The sequence below is a fragment of the Leptidea sinapis genome, chromosome 1, assembly GCF_905404315.1.
Source record: "Leptidea sinapis chromosome 1, ilLepSina1.1, whole genome shotgun sequence".
NCBI lineage: Eukaryota > Metazoa > Arthropoda > Insecta > Lepidoptera > Pieridae > Leptidea > Leptidea sinapis.
The window spans coordinates 31,900,536-31,921,125 of NC_066265.1; the positions used below are offsets into that span (position 1 = coordinate 31,900,536).

The window sequence follows — 20,590 nt, forward strand, 5'->3', positions numbered from 1 at the left end:
CATCCTGCGCCTTAAAAAAATAGGTTACTCGAATCCCCGCCATTTTTCTTCGATACTTTTATTGTTTTGTTTACAAAAAATGAGCGTCATCACATTATATTCGAGTGAATTTTAATTATTGCACTATACAAAATGTAAATTACTACTAAAATAAATAATTGTTTCATTAATACTTAGTTTATTTGTATATTATCAGTACTTAATGATAGATATTAGGTTACTACTAGGACTGGTGCTTTAATATTAGCAGTAAGGTAACTGTTTCAGAATCTTTTAGAGGATTTATATTCTGGGTGTAGATAAAGTATTGTATGCAACTGTTGATAATTAGGTATTAAAACACTCATGTGATACTATTACCACACTCGGCTTCACCTCGTGTGATAAATCCACATTCGTGTTTTAATACCCCTTATTACACAACAGTTGCATAAATAACTATTCCGTCACGTAAATGCATAAATTTGCAAACGGCATTACATTCAATATGCGAGATTCTGTCTACTAAGGTGCAGGTAATTAAAACAAATTAACCGTTTTGTAATATTTATCAATTTTATTCATATAAAGAACTTAATTGCATGTAAGGTATACAAGTTATAAGTAGAGCTAGTTCTCAATCATAGGAGTGACTTGACAGGGTCGTCCACTGACACTGTTGAACAGCCGGTCCTTGATCATCTGAGCCATAAGCCCGTGTATCACCTCAATCGTTGTCTTGCAAGCGTCTTTTGTTGCTTTCCCGAGCTTATCTTCAGTTCTCTTTTCATGTGGATCTGCGCCTGCCACTATGAAACCACCACGACCTACGGAGAAAGTAAGGTTTGGATGAATTCAAACGCTTTAGAGTAAAGCCAACAAGTAAATGAAAGAAGGCCCAAATGTTATCCCCATATAGATCCAGGTAGCCAATAGATGAGTAGGAGGATGTACTTGGTGATTTTGACTACCTCATTGGTGCGTCAGTTCTATACACCATTTGTCACAAGGAGTGTTATAAAGAGCTGTTTCACCCAATTCCTGCCGTTGATTTCCATCTTCGCACGACACGCCACAAATTAGGAATCATTCCCATCTGGATATTTGGCATTCCTCCACAGTACGACTTTCCGGGACGATATGACATGGGTACCTTGAAATGAGCGCCTTCCTTTAATTCCGGCAACGCTGCAGTGATTCACTTCAGGTGACCCATACGATCGTTTGTCCTCCTCTTCCATAAAAAAAAACTATTTAATTCGTCCATTCAAAAAATGCATTATGGACTATTTATAATTGCATCTCAATATATCCTTGATAATGTTATGTTGGTACATAGCGAATTTATTAGAAACTGATAATCACAATGTTAACACTAGGAACAAACAAACTTGTTATACTTACTACTAGGTAAGTCGAATTACTAATTCGAATTGTTAAAAAACGATATGGTAAAGGTCACTTTATCATAATTTACTTTCTTAATGATACCACAGTTTTGGGAATGGAGCGACCGCCCTTGCCGCTATCTAATAAGACATTTTATTGTATAATATTATATTGTGACGAAATTTTATTAAAAAGAAGAAAACTTGCTGAGTTTCTTGCGCCTGTTCTTCTGTGAAGATGTGAAGCAAACATGTTTTGAATAGTAGTTATTGGCCCCATCCCTAAGTAAGCAAAATTTTATATTGTGTAATGGTTAATAATATTATGTGGCAAACTAAAAATCTTACCTAAACTGACTTCACTCTGTTCAAGTTTATCGGACAAATCGAAAATCTGTCCCGTTGTGTAGTCACTGTTTGTGATTAGACTTGAGCTGCTCAATGTGTTCACCCAGTACTTGTTCCACAACGAATCCAATAACCTGCGATCCAACGAGGACTTGAAGTATGAAACTTCCAGCGAGTAATATTGTTTGCAATGGACACCAAAATCTTCAATTTTGTTGAGTGGGATAGTCTGATACTCAGATGGTTCTTCATTAGCTGGTTTATAGCCCTAAAATAGTTATTCAAATTCTTATAAATTTTTTATTCAAAATAGGATATAAAATCACTTATTGAAAGTCATAAACTATTACAAATAAATATTAATTACCCACTACTTTTAATTTTGTATCTATTATTACAAAAAAACATTCAAACAAAATTAGACAGTCAGCCTGTATAAGTAAATTGATTCATAGCATGGCTAACCGACAATTTCGTTTTGTGCAAATATAACCATTTTGTTTATTTTCAGCATATTAATAAATAAAAAATCACCAATATTTTTTCTGTCCCATAGTTTGACTCAAAATATATATATAAAAAACAAAAGTCAGTATGTGTCTCAACATATAATATAAAAAAGATGCCGCTATATTATATCTTAAAAAAATTATTATTTTTAAAAACGACAACCCTTACTTCTCGGATTAATTACAACAAATTAAATTTATAAACAAACTTTTTGAATGATGCTAGACTCAAACCTGCAGCCTCTCACATTCTCTGACAGTGCTATTCCACTGAGCCAACCGTTCGAGTGACACATCATTGATAAATCTTGTATGTCTTGTTACCTCTCAGGTTGTGGCTCAACAACAACAAGTGTTGAAACCACAATTTGGGTTGAGCAGGTTATCAACTGTATAGAAGATCCTGTAGAGTGTAGATGAAGCCACTACCAGACAGTCAGATGAAGACACCAACTAATTTGTGTATATATTAAAACTTTTTCGGGCTATCAGTGAATGTGTTGAAATAATTAAACAAAATTCAATTTACCTTAGGGTATGTTCTAAAGGCTCCAAGGCACACTTTTCCAGCTGAGATAGTTCTAACTGGATCAATAACAATAGCAACAAATGGCTCTTGAAAATTTTGATTCAACATTTGAGTTGATACATCAATACCGGATAACCAACATCCATACCCTGGGTGGCTATGGTACCAACCAATTGCATTTTCTTGTCTTCCAACCTGTAAGAAAATACATAATTATACATTCAAATGAGGATTTAAATTAAGAGCTAAATAATGAACTAACTTATGTTGTCTCATTATTACCTTCTAAATGTTCTATTGTATGCACATAAAAATAAAAGTAATTGTAAAAAGAAATTGATATTATTTATTTAATTATAAGCATTGAGGGCAAATATATACTGCCATTCTTGCAACTCGGTAAATTAACAGAAGGTAGCAAAGCATATTAATAATAATGTAAAATAGTAAACATACAAACAGTTTGTTGAATTGAATAAAACCTCTTTTTTCCATAATTTATTTTTAATAATAATTCTTTAATACAGCTTTCTTATAAGTTTAAATTAATTAATTAGCCCAATACATCACAGGTTAAGATATCATGCCCACCATATGTCTGGTGTTCCTCTAAGGTGCATTTTTCTAGGAGCTTTCTTTCAAGTACAACCAAGTTGTAGAATCAGCTTACTTGTGCAGTGTTTCCAGGATTATATGAAATGGGTACCTTAAAAAAATGTGTACACATCTCTAAAAGGCCGGCAAGGCTCCTGTGAGTCTTAAAATGTGAGCAGTGGTGATCACTTAACATCAGGTGACCTATCAGGTACACTTGTTTGTCCTCCTCTTCCATAAATGGAAGAAAATGTAAGTTGTTACAATATATAATATAACAAAACTGATTAAATATTTAAAAGTTATTTTTAATTTAATTTCTGTATAAAACCTCAATCCCAAATTGGCTTAACCAACAAGTCAAGGTGAATTTGTGTAAGTATATGGTTTAGGCATAGTTTTCCCAGCCTCACTTCTCTGTTCACAGTTCCATTAATTTTCGATTTTGCCTGAAGGTGAACCAAGCTTGATCTTTTAATCCATTTCCTACTCATAATCAACTGATATATATATGAATTGAAAAATATTATTTTCTATTCCTCTATTGCCTTACTTAATGTTTTTTTAGTCTGGTATTTCTATTATGTGATATATGTTTTTTCTATATTACATTGATTTGGATCTGAATTTCTACATTAAATTGCAAATTCAGGATCCAGTGATGGATGATATAAATTCTAAATGATCTTATTTTGGAGATCACACAATAGAAGTGGTCAATAATGATTGCAATAGAAATAGTACTGGTAGTACCTGTTTAGCAGCCTCAATGTAGGCTGTCATGTATTCATAAGCCTGTGCTTGAGCATTCACTCGTGTCTCTGTTCCCTCAACAGGCAAAGCAAATGAGTCCATCACTATCATAGTGTTTGCAACAACTTTGCCTACAAAAACAAAGATTAGATTTTTCAATTACACTAAGGAATTATTTCGATAAACTCTGGAAAGTAATGTTATGCAAGACATACCTAGGAGAAGTCCCATTACTTCTAGGGTTCCCCCAGATCTAGCATGCATCACCATTTTCAACAATGCCAGAGCTGATATCTTGATGTCTTTGAAAAAATGGGGACTGTAAACAAATTAAAAAATACACACTCTAATATAAATATACACGCCAATAATATTTACAGCTTCACTATCTCAACTTTATAGTTAAATACTACTTATTTTCCAATTTGATGATTCACATTATAAAAATGTAAACTTACTCTTTTTCCCATGGCTTAGCCGCGAGGATATCTTGTTGTTGTTTTTTATCATATCTGTAAATTTCATCCACATTACAGACAGTCTCAATATTATTAGCCATCACCCAAGTCTTCTGAGCAATTGTGGATTGCGAATCGGCACTAGTTGAAGCCATTCTTTACTTTATTTTAAGCTTCCGAAGTTCCGAATTCAAAACTTGTGTGATTTTATCCAATAATAACTATTTATACGATTTTAATAACATAAATTCACTGTAGTCTGAAGCATCTCCGTTTAAAAAGGCTATTTTGATATAATAATAGTAATTGTAGTTGTTACTTTAATTTTTATCAATTTGGGAAATTAACAAAAATTACTAGGTATGTATTTGGCATATTTACCAATTTACTTGTCATTTGACTAGTTCACAGTTGACAGAATACACAGAGCACAGAAGATTTGCTTGATTAACGGTACTGCTTGACGGACAGAAATACGTGAGCATAGTGAAGAAGCTGTGAAGTGAGTTAGTCTGTGAGGATATTCTGTGAAAGTTAAACGTCATACAATTGACATATTTGACAGTTAACGAGACATTTAACGTAATGCCAATTGCCAACATGAATGATATTGACCAATCCCAGAAAAGCACGTACACAATTTCGAGAAAAGTACAAATTAATTAGTTTCTGAAGTGAAGTCAAGAATGCGTAACGTGAGATTTCAATTGGATGTGATGCAATATCAAAGAACTATTTTCTAACGTTTGCCTAATCGCACTAAAGTTAATGTGAGCATGCCATCATTGAATTATTAGGAATAGTGGTACGAGCTCAGTGTTAGTGAATATTCGTGAAGGCCTCAATCAATATGAGCGCACCGATTATTATCACCGTACCTAACAACTACTTGAGGGTGGACAATGGGGATTCCCAGGTCGTCGTGGATGTTTCCCCAGCTCCACCTTCAAGGAAGCGACGGCTCGACCACTTGTCGTGGGAAGAGAAGATGCAGCGAAAGTAAGTGCAATGTGCCTGCAGTCTGAGTCATTATCTTATCTTTGTTTTTGTCGGCGTGTCAGCGGTCTGTACAATATTTATTGACCTAAAAATCTAAACTATTTTACTTACAATTTACAATCTTAATATAATTATTTATTATAATGATAAAATTATAAGACATTCTTCAATAATGATGTTTATTCCTTAATAAAAATATTTTCTTTTTGTATTGTAATTCAAGGCCACTTTATTATTTCTTCCTATTACATTGCTATTTTGCTAATTCACATGCGCAAATTGCTCAGGCAATTTATTAAATCGGTATTTTGTCATGCAGGAAGTTGAAAAACCGAGTCGCGGCGCAGACTTCCCGTGATCGCAAAAAAGCCAGGATGGACGAGATGGAGACCAAGATACAACAGTTTATGGATGTCAATGATCGTTTGATTAAAGAGGTGGAGAATTTGAAAGCTATGAATGAGCGTTTGTTGAGTGAAAATGCAACACTACGCAGTGAAGCAGCGGCGCGGACCGTCGCGGAAGCCCCGAGACCAGCGGCGTCTCGACCTCAGCAGAAGGAGGGGCCTCCGTCGGCGATCCACGCGGCTCGCCTGCTGGTAGCGATGTGTCTTCTCTCACAGACATCCTCGCACACCTCGAGTCTGATGAATACCTTGACACCCTCCATCAACTTGCAGACTCCCTCCTCAAAGAAATTGATGCAGGTTCTTCAGAATCGCCTAAAGATGTATGTACTTGCCTGTATTTTATAAAGTATTTATATATTACTCTGAGTAAAATATGTATGATGCAATACATAATAAAGTCATGTAATAAACAAAGTGTTCAAATATTATCTAGATTTCCTGTTATGTATATTTATCAAATGAACATTTTGGAAATATTTAATTATATAATATTAACTAATCAAATAAAACAGTCAATTATTTTCATACAATTTTATAATTAGAATGAATCATACAAAGGGCTTACTCCTTATACTAGATTAAGATTTGGTGTTTGTTTTCTTTATAGGAATCAGTCTGGCAAAATAGAGAATGCTCTGAAGCAGCTGAAGTGGTGGGGACCACATCAAAGCATGTGGAATCCAGTGGAAGTGCAATCGTAGATAGTGAGATCAACATGAAACATGATGTCAATAGGATACTTGAACAGCATTCATATGCACATCCCTACCCTAGCATTGAAGTTACAGATGTTGATATAAAAGAAGAAAATGGTGACAAAGGAGATATATTTTATGCTAGCTATGAAGCTAATGATTGTGTAACAATTGAAGTGCCCTGTGAGGAGCAAGTGGTAGAGGAAATAATCCCAGATAAACCAGAAATGATCCCAGATGAATTGGAAGTGGTCCCAAATGAACTACAGACTGACTTCAATACATTAACTGACCACTGTTTCGACATTACTTTAGAATGTGATATGAAATTGTTATCTCCTTTGACCTTATCACCCAAATCAATTGAAGAAAATCTAGGCCTTTCACCATCTCATACAAATTTCAGCTCAGATTTAGGTTATGAATCATTAGCATCACCATTAAGTGAATCTGAATCTTTGGACCTGTCAGATTTTTGGTGCGAATCTTTCTCAGAATTATTCCCTGGATTAGCATAGGGATGTATTCTGTAATTAATCACCAAAGACTGATTAGGCTAAGATTGTTATAATAATAAGTTGAATGACAAATTATTCATAATATATTTTATTTATTGTTAAGATGCTTGTTTCATTTGTAAGTGTAATTTAGTGTAGGGATGTATATTATAAGTGCTGTAAATAAAGTGATGTATCTATTTATGTTTTTTATTCATGTACTTCTGAATTGGGCCAATTTTATTGAATACAATATTATTTATCAATTTGTTTTTCTGTATAATTATTATGTTATTTATAAATTATGTAGTGTTGGGGGCTATATTTTATATAAAATTAGTTCAAGGTAAATAATTTATTGTTATCTTGATTGTTCAAAAAAATTCCCTAGCTCATCAGTTTTGATTGGCTTAGCATGCAATCCATACCAATAAATTAATATTCTGTTAAATATTCCTGAAGAGGGAGGCTCCTTTGCACAGGATGCCGGCTGGATTGTGAGTACCACAACAGTGCCTATTTCTGCCGTGAAGCAGTAATGTGTAAACATTACTGTGTTTCGGTCTGAAGGACGCCGGGGCTAGTGAAATTACTGGGCAAATGAGACTTAACATCTTTTGTCTCAAGGTGACGAGCGCAGTTGTAGTGCCACTCAGAATTTTTGGGTTTTTCATGAATCCTGTCAGGCACTGTATTGTAATGGGCAGGGCGTATCAATTATCATCAGCTGAACATACTGTTCGTCTCGTCCCTTATTTTCTTAAAAAATAAACTGAAAGTAGCTCATTTGCCACCATCCTGTTATTTATTTGTAAATATATAAAGTATATCTTTTTATGGTGCTGGAAGACCATCGACCTCACTCACGTTACCTTTGTCGACCCTGATGAGCCACCTGTTGGAAAGTTCACCACTGCCCACACATGCAATTCCAATGAAGCACCCTAGTGGTGCTGGCGGTATGGACAAGCTTTTGTTTGATGGTACTCATATTGTATAGCACTAGGAATACTTTGCAAACTACATTAAAATACTTTTTTTTCTACCAAACTGGAAGTTCATTCCAAAGTTTGATATGTACCTTGTCGTCACACATCACCCGAATTATCGACGGTCAAGTCTCCGATCGGCTTGATTCTCTGTCATTGTATATAGAAGTGGGTTCTCTGGGAGATGTGCTACCAAAAAACGAATTCCACCCACACAATTTTGACGTCTGGCATTCTACAACTGCGCGGTTTGCAAGGAATTTCTTGTTTCGCACAGCGACTTTGTGGATTCAAGTACCGGCCGCGGTTTTTTCCGAACCGATACGAGTTAAGGACCTTTAAGCTTAGAACATACTCCCAACTTGATGGTTGGCAACGCATATTCCTTCACCAAAGTATTGCAGATGTCCATGGACGGTTGCATCACCACTTCCCATTAGCTACGTGAGTCTCTTGTGCGTTTGCCCCCCTTTTTAAAAAACAATCACACATGAAGATGATGAGAGTTCAGATAACTTTGCAGCGTGTGGTACGAAGGCGGACCTGTCTCATATAGAGCGCTAGATTATTTATTGCGCGTATTTCGCTGTATTGATGTCCCACAGTTTCTTCGAGGCCAAAAATATGGTCTTGTGTTCCAGATGACCGCAGAATTGCTGACACCTACTAGGCGAATCATTAAGAGTAATGTTGTCGAAGAGCGGGGATACGACAAATTTTTTTTTGTGGTTAACCTGTATATCTAGATGAGAAGGTAAGTATCGCTAAACTATATTAATCCTATACATAGCTAAGTAAGTATTTATCATATAGTTCGACAGTAGGTAACTACGTACCTATATAATTTTAAAACATTTCATCCTGCGTTGAATACCTCTACAAAAACAATTACTTACCTATGCTAATTTACAACCATTTGAAAATATGCATGCTAGGTATGTAGGTATAATATTTTATCGACTAAAGGAAGTATTGGTTGTAAGACTTTTACTGATAAGGAATAATTAATGGGTTTTATCGATTATACCTACTCGTGAAACTTTCTAGCTGGTTCGTTATAGGGGCAGGGTAAATCGATTCTCAGTTGCGCACATATTATTATGTATGAAGTTTGTATAGGTGTTCTCATCAATTTAGTATTTTTCACCAGGACCATTTTAACTATTTTGACCAGTGCCTATCTAAAAACATGATTCCTACAAGAATTCACTAATATAATAATATTATAACACCTACAATAATATTCATATTTTTTAATTTAAATCGTTTTTTGGAATTTTAAATTATGAAATTATAAAATCGCCTGGTGCTATTATTAGAAATCATAAAAAACAGATCATTGAATTTACACGAATGTTAGCAAATATACTATACCTTTTGCTGTACCGACTTGTAGGTAATTGGCACGCTACGAATACGAATTCAGCATCGGTAATCTTTGATTCACCAGTAGGTAAGTGCAAGTTCAACACACGACTGTAACAATTCAGGAATAGATAAAGTGTTAAGTCTGTATTTAGGTAACGAGAACAGAGAACTTCTTTCAACATAAAAATAAAGCTAGATTTCGTAAACTGTAATGATAGCTTACGTTTAAATAAGATATTACGTAAATAATGATATAGATAAAAGTTAGAGTTGTTGGTCCTGTTGGTGTTTAAATTGTTTAGTGACTGTTTTTATTGAACAAAAGGTAGATATTATTTAAAGTAAAAGCTATGTGTGTCACAAATCTGATATTAGCGAAGCTACTGTTCTCACCTCTGGGCGGGTGCACCCCAGTACCAGCTTCTTCCATTTGACCACATAGGTACAACGAAGAGCGGCTGGAATCCTCGACGATCAAGTCATCTCCGATCGGCTTGATTCATTGGCGTTGCGTAGAGATGTGGGTTCTCTCTGCATCTTCTACCGCATTTATCACGGGGAGTTGTCAGAGGAGCTGTTCGGGTTGATTCCAGCGGCCGAATTCCACCACCGGACATTACGTGCAAAGTACCATCCGCATTACGTTGACGTTATGCAAGAATTTTTTGCCTCGCACAGCCACTTTGTGGAATCAATTACCGGCTGCGGATTTCCCGAACTGATACGACTTAGGGACCTTCAAGAAAAGAGCATACTCCCACCTTAAAGGCCGGCAACGCATCTCTTGACACCTGATGTTGCGGATGTCCATGGGTGGTTGCCTCACCTCTCCTCATCCCGTGAGCCTCTTGCCCGTTTGCCCCCTTTTATATATATCAAAAGAAGGCTAAGACCAATAAAGATCGATCAAAGATTGTTCGTAGATGTGATCGATGCACGCGTCTCGGGCTAAGCGGACATGAATCAACCCTAATAGGGATGTTCTAATTATTCGGGGCCGCGCGTTCCACATATCTACTTGAACTCAGTAGAACATCTTTAATGAAAGTCCACTGTTCTGAAAACCGGCTGAGGGGTAAAAAGAAACTCCATAATAAAACATAAAATATATTTGTTACAGATTCTATAAATTGTTTCTTACAAAAATTATACATAAAACATGTTAAAATGGCTGTTAATTTAACTCATAATATGTAAACACAATAAAATCTCACGGTTCCACAATTACCAAGAAACATACATAAATATACTTAATAAAATGTATACTAAGAGCGCTTTCGCTTTACGTTCGATCGGTATCCGTGAAAACACGGTCCGAAGTAGCCGTAGAACTATTTTTATGGTAGTTTATTACGCACTACATCGGGCTTCCGCTATCCGATTTCTTTCCGTCAACCGTTAGAAATAGTATATGACTACACCGAACCGTATTTTCACGGGTTTGGATCGGATCGGACGTAGTGCGAAAGCGGTCTTAGAGCAACACAATGAATTTCCTATAATCTGTCCTGGCATTCCCTCTTTCACTTTCGGTCATAGAAGGACTGATACGTCATAAGAGACATTTTAATGTACCTCCTAAAAAACTCAAAACTAACTTTTAAGTAATAGATATACAATTTAACAATCAAATAATAGGTATACCTCGGTACACACTTTGATCAATGAGGGTTGGTAGCCGTTTTCTTCTTGCTTATAATAAGTTATGTTATAAGCAATAATTTAAGGCAAATAAGGTTCAAAATTCTTAGAGCTCAAGGACCGGGCAGAAGTTTAATCGACAAACGAGCTTGAAAACACATATACTTGTATCAACAACTTAATTTAACACATTACTATGAATGTTGATTGAATGAAACATTTAGACAATTTATCTACTAGACAGACCAACCATGGGGTCGATTTCCGTCAAGTACACCGAACTAGTACATTATAATATTTTGTGTATGGAACATGCCTAAATACGAATACCGATTTGCAATGGAACAAATCACTTTTGCTACGGAGACGGGTCGATTGCGTGGGTCTCGCGACCCGGGCCTTTTGGATCATTCGCGAACGACACATATTTATGCACAAATCCGCAGTAAGAGACGGGATGTAATCGCGAACCCACTACACTCACCCTGATGAAAGACCTGCGAATGGTCCGACACTAGTCGGTACCCACACCGATAAACCGAGAGTAAAGCCGTGTTAATAAATAAACAATATAAGGTACTTACATAATGTACAGTGTACACGTAGTTTAAAACTTGTAACGTGTTATCAATATTATCAGCAGGCAAGCAATAATAGTCATTAAATTTTAAACTAAATACAGTAGCTACATACTGATGAACCATAAAAAAGAAAAGCAAATTAAATGCGATAATAGAATTAAAGACATCTCGATATAGCAAATTTATTTGTTTAATATTTTTTCGAATGGTACCAGCTTTTGTCATTATAATCTATGTAATATTCATGCGAAATTTGACAGATTAGTTTCCACTTTGACTTTAGTGAACATCGTAAACAATTTAATCTACACCCATGCTTTAAATTCTCTATTAAAGATTCTGAAACAATTAGCTTATTGCCAACATTAAAACACCCAATGTCCTAATAACCATTACATCATCCAAACGAGTGTTGTAATGTTGTACTGAATTTCATAACAACCGCCAGATATTTTAAACGCTGCAATTGAACATTATATTCAAGTCAATTTTAATAATTGCACTATACAAAATGTAAATTACTACTAAAATAAATAATTCTTTCATTAATACTTAGTTTATTTGTATATAATCAGTAATGGATGATATTAGGTTACTACTAGGACTGGCTGTTTTAATGTTTGCAGTAAGCTAACTTTCAGAATCTTTTAGACGATTCAAATTCTGAGTGTAGATTAAGTATTGATAATGAAGTATTTAAACGCTCATTTGATACTATTATCATATTATATAAACCCACATTCGTACTTGAAACCCCTTATTACACAACAAAAATAACTATAAAAGCTGACATGTAGTTGTTCGTGGCTAAGTATATTATTAATAAATATTAGGTATTTGTGTAGAGTTTCTACTAGAACTTATTACCTACATTATTATTAATAACTACATTATCAAATACCTAATCTATTAATAGTTCAATGAAATCCCGCGTTTTTTACAGAATAAACATAGAAATGGGTACACGAGTTAAATTTTCTAAATGATGTGTCATTAGATCGTGGTCTAGCTAATAACTTACCTATTAATGTTGGAAACATTTTGAATTGAGAACATGCATGCGGACACGACTATTTTCATGGCTTTGGAGTCTAGTCATATTGGCCGAAACGCCAAAAAATCAATTTACTAAAAACGAACAAATTAATATATCCCTCTATGCGAAAACATGTTTTGAAAATATTAAAACAATATCAGTCTTTATATTGTGCTTCTGTTTGGGTTTTCTAATCTTTTTATTGCATATGTAGGTACCTATTTGGCTTTCAGGAAGATTTCAAATGCGTACAAATCACACTTCAAATACGTAACTCTAAGTCAAGTTATAAAATGACCCAAAATACAAATTTATTATAACAAAATTAGAAATCTAATTTCAAAACGTACGCGACTGAGTTTTTCAACTTGGTTCGCTCATCATAATTTGCCAGTGATTGTTTTACATAAAATATCCATTATTAATTCCATAGTTGTCGTGAAATTTCTTTATCGCGCCATGTTCTTGTGCTATACAGTACTGTATGACAACTGACAACTCTGTCATTTAAAGTTTATTAAATACATTGTTTATTATAATTTAATTTTTGAAGTGAAAATTCAATATCGACTTATGGCAGAATTAAAAAAAAGAAATCGTCACAATTTTCTGTTCATAATCTTTGATGATTATAATCACTACTTATTATAAAACTATCTGTCTGTTCGCTATAAACTCAAATAATACTTCATTCGTGCCGAATCATCATTTCGGCATACTGCCGAGATTTTCAAAAAGGTCGAAAACATTGCAAGTGGGCACAATCTGCTTTGCCAATAAAGGCGGCCATTGTTCTATTAGAAACTAGTCCAAGTCTAGTAGTAGTTTTTCTTTTCACAATTATTAAATGTTTATAACAATGTTAAAGGGTCAGCGCACACAAAGAGCAGAGCAGAGCAGAGCAATTACTGAGATTATTGAAAAAAATATCTTATGATTATTATCATACTTCGCAAAATTGAATACACGTTTTGATGCAAATTTGATGCTCGAGCAAGCCGACTGCGTGTTCGAGTATGCATTCTACATGCGCGAGCGCGAGCATCAGTCAGTCAGTGTTGCCGCAGCGAGGAAACCGTTCGGACGTATGACTATCAACCTACGGAACGGAACCTACGAACATGGACGAAGAAAAGTTGATCAGTTTGGCATCAAACTGATGAAGCACACCCGCCGCCGGCAACCCAGACCATATTTAACAGATATATAACAGATGGCTCGCGCATTGTCGAGCATGCCGCCTGCATGCTCGAGCGGTAAACATTTTGGTCGACCATGCGGGAGCATTTTGCAGTTCGGTCTGCGCTGACGCAAAGATGGCACAAATTATATTAATATAATAATTAGGCACACTAAAGAAAACTTAAATCATTTGTATAATAATTAGGCACACAAAACATTAGGCTTAATAAAAAGGTAAATTATTTATCTAACGGCTAATCTGTCAGAACCGTGAGATGCACCAGTTAATATTTTGGCACTCTACATCCTCATACAGTCACTTATCAATACGTGTAAAGGAGAAATAAAATATACAACGGGCTTCAACTAATGGAAGATCAACCTAAAAACAACCTTATCACTGACGGCTTAGAGCTCATTTGAGAACAAAGATAACAGACACAATGGAGTTTACTTAATCTAAATTATTTATAAGCGTTACTTCCTTATGCACCTAAGAGCCTAACCATAAATAACTATTTTGGGAGTAATAAAATATTTAAATACAAACTAATGACATAATTATTTTTTATCGATTTCAATAAATATTCAAAACTAGATAGATTAGTCCATACGTTATAAAGAAGATTTGTCTCTAACTAAATTTAGAATTTTAGTAAAAACGCTAATTTGATCACATCACATTCATTGCCTACTTGAAATGTCACTATCTAATACGCGACTTAAGAATTCATAACAACGAAGTTCATCAATAATAATTATTAGTACCACAGATATCTTCCATAAAGACACAACATTCATAGTTTAATTAATCTGTGCATGGCGCCATATCAGTTTCAGCGCCATCTATCGGTCTTAACCGAAAAGTTTATCGAAACAGCCGTGGCAATAGGGTTTATCGTTTTGTTCCTTGAACGTTCCCTTATTTAGTTGTCTGAGACAGAACGCGCATACGAAATGCTCGGGATGGAACTTCCTGAACATTGCGGTGATGCAGCGACCGGCGATTGGTTTGTGACATCCGGCGCAAAGCGAGCCGCGTTTCCCGTGGTAATGTGTCTCGCAATATGGCTGTCCTTCGTGCTCGAAGAACGAACCGCCGTGGAAGGGCTCGCGACACTCCTGGAAAGATATACAATATTATGGATACCAATGTTTAAATTGCTTCGCTGAACTTTGTATCTATCAACAACTCGCTTTGCCACCACATTAACATAAAGTAATGTATTAAAATGCAATGTACACATCCCACACTAGTGGGAGGCTCCTTTAGGCTCCTTTGACAACAGCGCCTATTTCTGCCGTGAAGCAGTAATGTGTAAGCATTACCTTTGCATTGACGACCTGTAAAGCCGAGTGGTTAGCGATCCTACCTACTAAGCTAGAGGTCCCGGGTTCGAATCCCGGTAGGTGCAAGCATTAATATGATGAATATGGATGTTTGTTTCCGAGTCATGGATGTTTAAATGACTTTATGTATGTTTAAGTAAGTATATTGTATTAAATATATCATTGTCTTGTACCCATAACACAGGCTATATATGCTTAACTTGGGGGCAAGATAATTTGTGTAAAAAGTGTGTCAATATTATTATTACTGTGTTGCCGTCTGAAGGGCGCCGTAGCTAGTGAAATTACTGGGATTTGCCCAGAGACTTAACAACTATTGTCTCAAGGTGACGAGCGCAGCTGTAGTGCCGCTCATAATTTTTGATCGCTCGTATCAATTACCAACAGCTGAACGTCCTGCTCGTCTCGTGCCTTAGTTTCGTAAAAAAGAAACATTATATGCAACTACAACAAAAACTGACCTTTAATAATTTCAAATCATTTAGACTATATAAAATATATGGGACATAATTTGTTTCCACAGGTACATACAATATACAGGTATATAAAAGCAGTATCTAATACAGGTAAAATCAAAAATAGATACCAATCCAGATAATCGTCAATTCATCTGATCCTTCGTTAGGATGAACTAAATAAAGCATTATTTTTCATTTTCAAAATATTTCAAGAGGGAATCTTTTTTAATAATGGAAATGCAGGTACTTACCCCCTTATTCATAATGGTCCGCTAACTTTAAACAGCCGCTAAGGAGTGTTTATTCTCATTCTGACTTAGGTCAATAGAAGAAAACAGAGTGCGAATTAGCAATGCTTTAAGTTAGCAGACTATTATGAATAAGGGGGTAAATATCCACACAGAAGGCACGATTAATCTAAATTGACATTCAAAACTTACTGCCCCATTTCTATATAAAGGATATCTGTGAGTTTTTCGGGTGCATTTTGGATGTTAGTTGCTGCGCCCGCATAAGATCTTAATCAAGACATAGATAGCAATATTGTCTTTTGTACGCCCTTATTGAACGAACCAACCTTTAATTAGTTATCTTATTATCATTTTTGTTATAAATATAAAATTAAGTATATAATTAATATTGGCATTTAAAAGTTTTGAAAAAGACCAAATTTCGACCACCGTTTATTGACAAATAAATGAATGAATATGAAAAAAAATATATGAAAAAAAATTATTAAACAATTTCGAAACGCGACTACCTTAAGTAACTTTAGGCTTGGATCTATAAAGCGAGTAAAACTCAGCTGAGTTCAAGCTACGATTGACAGCTGAGATTATTCTGAGCTTTAGCTAAGAGAGCCCAATGTAAAGGCCAAGTTTGCGATCACACTCAGCTAAGTATAGTCTGAGCAAAGTATAAGCTCTATAGATCTCAGCATTGGCGTTTTAAATAAGTTTATAGCTATAGCAATGACAGTACAATAACGTATATTTGATTAAAAAGAGCGCAAAGATATAAGAATGCTGGGAGAGTTTCTTGCGCCTCTTGTTCTTTCTCAGGGCGCCATTTGAATGAATGAATGAAGGAATGAAAACCTTATTAATAGCAAACACAAACCATACAGACTAATAAACGTAAAAAATAACTTACAGAGGTAAAAAAAAATTAAGAACTAATAACACAAAAATAATACAAATGACAAAAAAAAAACAAGTATATGTAAAATATTATAGGAATTATCGTAATTTAAAAGTACTGTGTAGCAGTTATTGTTATTAAAAGGAGCTCACTCAGCGTCATGCTACGTTGGTATAATATCAACACAGCGCTGATTTTCTATAGCCCTGGTGACCCATTAAGTAACTACTATTGTTAGATATTTTTTGTTTTATTAAAGGTTCCATTAACTTATTTACTTTTAAAAGATGAAATTTGGTACTACGGTGCAGAAATTAGATACATAAATATTAAAATAATTGCAGTTTTAGAAATATTGACAACATTTGTTTCCTAAGCGGTAGTAGTAGTATCTAGTGTATTAGAAATGACATAAAAAAGAATTCTAAAGGAATCAATTTTGAGAAAATAAATGCCTTTTATGTCTTTAAGTGTGAAGCATGTTTTTTTATGGAAGAGGAGGAGACCCGAATCTCCTGATAGAAAGTGATCACCCTGGCCTATACTCTTTTGTAACACCTGAGGAATCACAAGAGCGTCGCTGACTTTATAAAACGACGAATGTACATATGAATTCGAAAACCGAACACACATTGGTACGTCGCAGACGAGGATCGAACCGGGGGCACCGTAGTATGAGTCTACGGTTCAATCTTTTGCTCCACAGGCCGCTTTACGTTTTAAAGTTTTTTTTAAGAGGGGGCAAACGAGCAAGATCTCACATGATGGGAAGTGGTTAGGACACCGCCCACGACCTGACGATCTGTATAGCCGAGTGGTGGTTAGCGATCCTACCTACTAAGCTAAGGGTCCCGGGTTCGAATCCCGGTAGTTGCAAGCATTTATATGATGAATATGGATGTTTGTTTCCGAGTCATGGATGTTTATATGTATGTTTGTGTATGTTTAAGTTTTGTGTAAGTATATTGTATTAAAGATATTGTTGTCTTGCAACCCATAACGCAGGCTATATGCCTAATTTGGAGCAAGATAATTTGTGTAAAAAAGTGTGTCAATATTGACATCCACAACCCCAGGATCAAATGAAATAAATATATTAGTTAATTTAATTACCGATATAATAATGTTGTACCTATTTCTGTAACGTTATAATATAGTTATATCATTGAACTATCTTATTTTGCCGAATTATCTTTTCATGTTTTTAATGTATTCTGGATGTATTCCAATTATCAATTTTCAAATACAGATACAATATTTATTTCAACAGACCACCTATCTATATCACTGTAGTAAATATTAATATATTTTATTATGTTAATAGAAATCTCTTTTAACTAAGGCTCAACACTTTTCTGTTACAGACCCTTCTATCTACGGTTGCCAACTCTTCCTAGAAGAAGTAAAGTATGTCTGATTCCAACGAACACTAGATAATAATAAGAGTACAGAATACAGATTTAATAAAAAAAGAGTGTGGTTATTTTTTAAAATATTAACAAACTAAAAAATTAAAATAGAGTATATTTGGTAGCCGTACTTCTAATAAAAAAGTAATAAAAATAATAATAAAATTGAATGTGAAAATTTCTTTTTCAGACTATATTATGTTACGGTGGTAATATTTTAATTTTATTTCCCCTACATTTAAATCAAGCAGAATATTTTACCAAAAATGTTCGTGTGATATAGCTGTTGTAGTTTATAGAAGTGCATGAAACTGCAAATAGTTTGAATGAATTTTTATCTCTTAATTATTATCCAAAACAAGCCTGGTTTGTTTTTTGCGCCCGTCATTCTAAGGCCTGGGGCAACCTATTTTAAATGGGTGATAGTTTTTGATGTTCAATAAGTGATTTTCAAACCTTTTTTGAATAAAAATATTTGAATTTGAAATTTGAAATTATTATTATTCCTGTATAACTTAGTACAATTTAATTCTGTTTATTAGGTACCTATTGTAATAGTTTTGTAAATGTAAGTGTTTTAGCAGATTAAAAATACAGTTTACTGCATCGCGTAGCGACAGTTTCGAGGTGCAGTTTACAAATAGATTTCAATCCATTGGCCTATTAACACTCATTTACATCAGGCGGTGTGGCTACGCATGCGACGTCATATTAGTATTAATAGCCGCACATACGCGGCTGGGAAACCCTATACGCCTAGCACTTGACCCCATTCAAGTTTTCATAGCTTCAACCGACAGGTACGACGCTTTTATAAGTTCATTATCGTTGCGCGTACGCAGTTGACCTTGAGACAGGCGTGCGTGTAATGTACGCAGTTCTCGCACGCACTCAACGGGTGCGGCTTTAAGACAATGTATAAAATTTTGTGTTTTTGTTTTGTTTTATTTTTTATTTTTTTATTTTTAACTTTATTATAAATCTTAACAATACAATTACAATAACAATACAAAAATAATTTGTCCAATAGTATTTCCATCATTTTAGCTATAATACTAAAATACATGTGCATAGGGTTGTTTAGTGTGTTTGTGTGGTGTGTGTTTTCAATACTGTCTTGGGCTTAATAAGCCTTTCATAGCTGAAAAAAAAGGGGGAGAGCATTCCTTGTAGATTTGGGATCATTCAGAGTCATACATTATTCTTCGTCATCAACGCCGACGCATTTTGGACATACTGGTTTACCTTCCATCGCATAAAACGTCTTACCCTTTACAGCATTTTGGCAGTCCTGTAGTAAATCAAGAAACACAGATTAAATACATTTCCTACATACTTAGCCTGGCGTAAATGCTGGATATAAACATATATTTTTATATAAACGAACCTTGCACACGAAGCAATCTGGATGCCACTGAGTGTTTAAGGCAGAGATGTAGTTCTCCATGATTGGTTTGCTACAACCTCCGCATTTCGGTGCGAACATATCAAAGTAGTCAGCTCTGCAGTATGGTTTCCCGTCTCTCTCGTGGAAACCATCTTCGCCGAACTGCTGGCCACATTGAGCACAGAAGAAATGCTCTGTGTGCCATGTTTTCTCCAGCGCGGTCACGCATTTCTGTCAAACACAAAAGCCGATCAGTAATGTGACTAACTTCCGGTGAATGCTTGAATGTATAGAGCCACTAACGTCCAGAATTGGTCCATTGCAGTATGCGCATCTAGGTGAGAAGAGGTTGTGGTAGTCCGGTTCACAGTAAGGTTTACCGTCACGCTCGAAGAAGTTCCTAGTCCCCAATTCCTGATTGCAGTGAGCGCACGTAAAGTGCTCCGGATGCCAAGTTCGTCCCAACGCGGTGATCACCTAAAACAAACATCTCGTTCACTCACGCCAATAACACGACAATCACAATCTGTTCTGTTAAGCACCTGTCCGACGATTGGCTTCTCGCAAGCGTTGCAACATCCCTTCTGGGGGGTTTGGACTCCTTGGCGACTCATATCTGCTCGGAGGGATCCAAGCATATGTTCCAGTGACGCGGGTTCGGGCTGCCTCGGGTTGCTGCGGTATTTTTCCTCCCAAGCGCGTTTCTCACAATAAACGTGAGTGCCCGCGTTACCCTGGGGCACAGTCGAAGCTGTAGCGCTGCTCACCTGAAACACAACGTAGACTCGTAACGACTTTCAAGGTTTCAAAGCTGTGTGAATACAAGTGTCTGTTGAAAGTTGGACTAGTTGCGGTAACGTACGGAAGGGAACCGACTGGTGTAGGGTGGC

The 20,590-nt window shown here is 35.5% G+C and overlaps 3 protein-coding genes across 7 annotated transcripts in view; 1 reads left to right on the forward strand and 2 right to left on the reverse strand.

The window, feature by feature from the left end:
• Window positions 1-536: 536 nt before the first annotated feature.
• LOC126964641 (COP9 signalosome complex subunit 5) lies at window positions 537-4,933 on the reverse strand. Its single transcript, XM_050807918.1, has 6 exons — window positions 4,559-4,933; window positions 4,316-4,419; window positions 4,101-4,231; window positions 2,754-2,948; window positions 1,716-1,983; window positions 537-806 (listed from the first exon to the last, which is right to left on the reverse strand). Exons 1-6 carry the CDS (start codon window positions 4,711-4,713, stop codon window positions 610-612), a joined length of 1,050 nt encoding a protein of 349 aa, XP_050663875.1. The 5' UTR covers window positions 4,714-4,933; the 3' UTR covers window positions 537-609.
• A 271-nt stretch (window positions 4,934-5,204) lies between these two features.
• On the forward strand, window positions 5,205-7,359 carry LOC126966042 (X-box-binding protein 1). The gene is made up of 3 exons (XM_050809947.1): window positions 5,205-5,557; window positions 5,877-6,287; window positions 6,575-7,359. Exons 1-3 carry the CDS (start codon window positions 5,409-5,411, stop codon window positions 6,666-6,668), a joined length of 654 nt encoding a protein of 217 aa, XP_050665904.1. The 5' UTR covers window positions 5,205-5,408; the 3' UTR covers window positions 6,669-7,359.
• Window positions 7,360-10,610: 3,251 nt separating this feature from the next.
• Window positions 10,611-20,590, reverse strand: part of LOC126979545 (paxillin) — an 86,804-nt gene continuing 76,824 nt past the window's right edge. For 4 of the 5 annotated variants that reach the window (XM_050829185.1, XM_050829112.1, XM_050828942.1 and 1 more), the window contains exons 6-9: window positions 20,243-20,467; window positions 20,004-20,177; window positions 19,701-19,931; window positions 10,611-15,078 (exon numbers count right to left, since the gene is read on the reverse strand). In XM_050829185.1, coding sequence (XP_050685142.1) covers window positions 14,812-15,078; window positions 19,701-19,931; window positions 20,004-20,177; window positions 20,243-20,467 — 897 coding nt within the window. In that variant the 3' untranslated portion in view covers window positions 10,611-14,811. Of the gene's footprint in view, window positions 15,079-19,232; window positions 19,605-19,700; window positions 19,932-20,003; window positions 20,178-20,242; window positions 20,468-20,590 lie in introns of those variants that run through there. The other variant, XM_050829269.1, reaches the window with a different exon arrangement.

Coding starts and splice junctions, on each gene's coding strand:
- LOC126964641 (XM_050807918.1), bottom strand. CDS start 4,713: ATGGCTTCAACTAGTGCCGATTCGCAATCCACAATTGCTCAGAAGACT. Junction 4,420..4,558: donor GCTAAGCCATGGGAAAAAGA/GTAAGTTTACAT, acceptor ATTTGTTTACAG/TCCCCATTTTTTCAAAGACA. Junction 2,949..4,100: donor ACATTGAGGCTGCTAAACAG/GTACTACCAGTA, acceptor ATTTTCTTACAG/GTTGGAAGACAAGAAAATGC.
- LOC126966042 (XM_050809947.1), top strand. CDS start 5,409: ATGAGCGCACCGATTATTATCACCGTACCTAACAACTACTTGAGGGTG. Junction 5,558..5,876: donor GAAGAGAAGATGCAGCGAAA/GTAAGTGCAATG, acceptor TTTGTCATGCAG/GAAGTTGAAAAACCGAGTCG. Junction 6,288..6,574: donor CTTCAGAATCGCCTAAAGAT/GTATGTACTTGC, acceptor TTTTCTTTATAG/GAATCAGTCTGGCAAAATAG.